This window comes from Triticum aestivum, chromosome 7D (genome assembly GCF_018294505.1).
Source record: "Triticum aestivum cultivar Chinese Spring chromosome 7D, IWGSC CS RefSeq v2.1, whole genome shotgun sequence".
NCBI classification, from domain to species: Eukaryota; Viridiplantae; Streptophyta; class Magnoliopsida; order Poales; family Poaceae; genus Triticum; species Triticum aestivum.
In genome coordinates, this window is record NC_057814.1 from 384,801,451 (window position 1) to 384,803,984 (window position 2,534).

The 2,534-nt window shown below is 44.3% G+C and overlaps 1 protein-coding gene across 1 annotated transcript; it reads right to left on the bottom strand.

Moving 5' to 3' along the window:
• Positions 1 to 541: 541 nt before the first annotated feature.
• Positions 542 to 1,461, bottom strand: LOC123168530 (probable calcium-binding protein CML32). Its single transcript, XM_044586413.1, has one exon. It carries the CDS (start codon positions 1,414 to 1,416, stop codon positions 826 to 828), a length of 591 nt encoding a protein of 196 aa, XP_044442348.1. The 5' UTR covers positions 1,417 to 1,461; the 3' UTR covers positions 542 to 825.
• Positions 1,462 to 2,534: the final 1,073 nt, after the last annotated feature.

Genomic DNA, 2,534 nt, shown 5'->3' on the forward strand with positions numbered 1-2,534 from the left:
TCCTCTCTCCTGAACCTATATCTACCATGATGGTATTCTAGATGTAATTATCTTACATTCATGGTTCAAAAAATATCTGTATCTATGACGGATGTCTGGTATTTACGATGACGAGGTTTTTGAAATTACTCAAACATTGTTGAAAATAGCTCTTTTTAGCTAATAGTAGGTTTTTAAAGTCTTGATATGTTGACCAAACTTTAGAAACTTAGTGTAGAACTGTAGATCCGCAAGTCTTGCAAAATTATGAAAAATATCATGCATGTAGAGGACAAATAGAAATTCACTCTTAAATTACTGAAAAATAATAATATGAGCATTTGCATCCTCCGGGGAAATCATAAAATGACTTGTTTGTGATTTCCTCGTGGGTCATAAATGATCATAATTTCTTACAAACATTTATAACTACATGCGTTAATTTTCTTGTGTATTTTCTAAAACTTACAAGTATGAATTTTGGTAATTTTCGGAGAAGGTTTTATATATGCATGTACACATAATTACATTTTCCCTTTGTGGGCCTTAAGCGAAGAATCAGTATTCTCAAATTTCGTCGCAATTTAGGCGAAAATGTTTTCCTTGGTCCCATCTCATGGTACAATTTAGTATTAGAAATATAAATTGCCCATAATTGGAAGATGGGAATGATTATCCTGGCGAGCACCACTAAACTGACTAATTAGTGAAGGACGCATGAATAAAAGATATAAGCACATGTACATAGCAACCAATTTTTGATCGACGGAAACCGATTCTGATCACCACCCATGAACGAGACGATGCGCGATTTGTTGCAGCGTGCGATCGGATTGGTTTCGATGGTCACGCGCCCCACACCGTGATCCCCTTCATCATGCACTTGAACTCCCCAAAGTCGACGCGGCCGTCGCTGTTACGGTCGACGTTGCAAATCATCTGGCGCACGGTGGCGAGGCTGCCGCCCTCGGGGAGGCCCAGCTTCTTGAGCACCTCCTGCAGCTCGGTTGCCGAGATGAAGCCGTCGCCGTCCACGTCGAACACCTTGAACGCCTCCTTCATCTCCTCCTCGTCCCCGCCCGCGCCGGCCTCGCCATCCTCAGGCACGTCGTCCAGCGCGCCGAAGAGCGCGTCACCCAGCTCACGGTGGAGGCACTCGAAGTCCTGGAAACGAAGCCCCGCCGCGCCCTCGGGGACGTATGCGCCCACGGTGGAGGCCAGGCCCTCGCGGTCGGCGACGAGCCCCAGTGAATCCAGCGCCTGCGCCAGCTCGTCGACCGTGATCTGACCGTCGCCGTTCTTGTCGAACAGGTCGAATACCCGGCGGAGGCGAACCGAGTTGAGGCTGCCGTTGCGGAGACGGAACGACGCCGTGGCCGGGGCACCGCCATCCAACGACGGCTTCACCACCGCCGCGACGCTCTGCTTCGTATCCATTGTATGTTAGAGCTTCCTGCTACCAATTTTTGGCGACAACGTTTTTCTTATATATGTTGGTCATCATAACCAACTTGTTTGATGGGTCGAGCGCATTGGGTGGTTTTGCCATGGAAACAACACGTGGCCTAAAATATTTCTTGTCTAATTTGTCTACGGACCTGCTTACAGCAAGCAAAAGCTTTCCATTTAAATTTACTAAACTAGCACGCACCCTTTTTAGGAAAATGCCACCAACCTAACATTCTATACATTCATGCATGGCATGGTTCCCACACTTGTCCCATGCAAACAACTTTCAATCTTGGTACGGTACGCAAATGTTAGTAGTGAAGCAACTCGTGCATTTGAATTCCATTTTTGTAAATTCAAAATGCAATAACTACTAAACCAGGTGTAGGAGTTTTTTTTTTTTACTTTTAGGTTCCTCGCAACGAGCTCTTCAAAAAAACATCTCATTTGTATTACATTTTGACAAAATATTTTTGGAAGTTAGCTTTAGTATTGAGACCAATTAAGTTTGTACTAATTGTTTAGTCTCACAACTAATGTTGCTTTTTTATTTTTGCGGACATCTTTCAATTTGGAAAATAAGTCGCGACTAACATGTGAACGAGCAAGGGAGAGAGAGAGAGAGAGAGAGAGAGAGAGAGAGAGAGAGAGAGAGAGGGACTGTCCAGAGGAGAGATGGATGGGTTCCACCCACCAATTATTGAGCCGTGGCATTGCAACTTTTACCAGAGGTAGAGGGTGACTAGGGAGAGCTCTCGTAAAAATTTGAACTCAAGGAGAACTCATTTGATGCTTCAATCATTGATCACAGAATTGTGGCAGAAGGTGTTTGGTGATGACTTGGGGTAGCTAGAGGAATCCAATGGCTTTGAAAATTAACAGGAATTGGTTTGGGGTCAATTTGAGCTAGTGGACAAATTTATAGCTCATTTGGGGAAAGTTCACAACATAAACTATTTCATCCATAGATTTCGTCAGAAGGGGTTTTGGCAAGCTTTGACCAAGTTGCACTGTTCTCCTTCTTGAACCACTTGGCCTAGATGAATCACTAGGTGAAATGAGCAAGTGTACCAAATTGGAGCATATTTGGTGAAACTTGACAGTGC

What these genes read in the sequence shown, in the direction of transcription:
- LOC123168530 (XM_044586413.1), bottom strand. Translation starts at nt 1,416, where the DNA reads ATGGATACGAAGCAGAGCGTCGCGGCGGTGGTGAAGCCGTCGTTGGAT.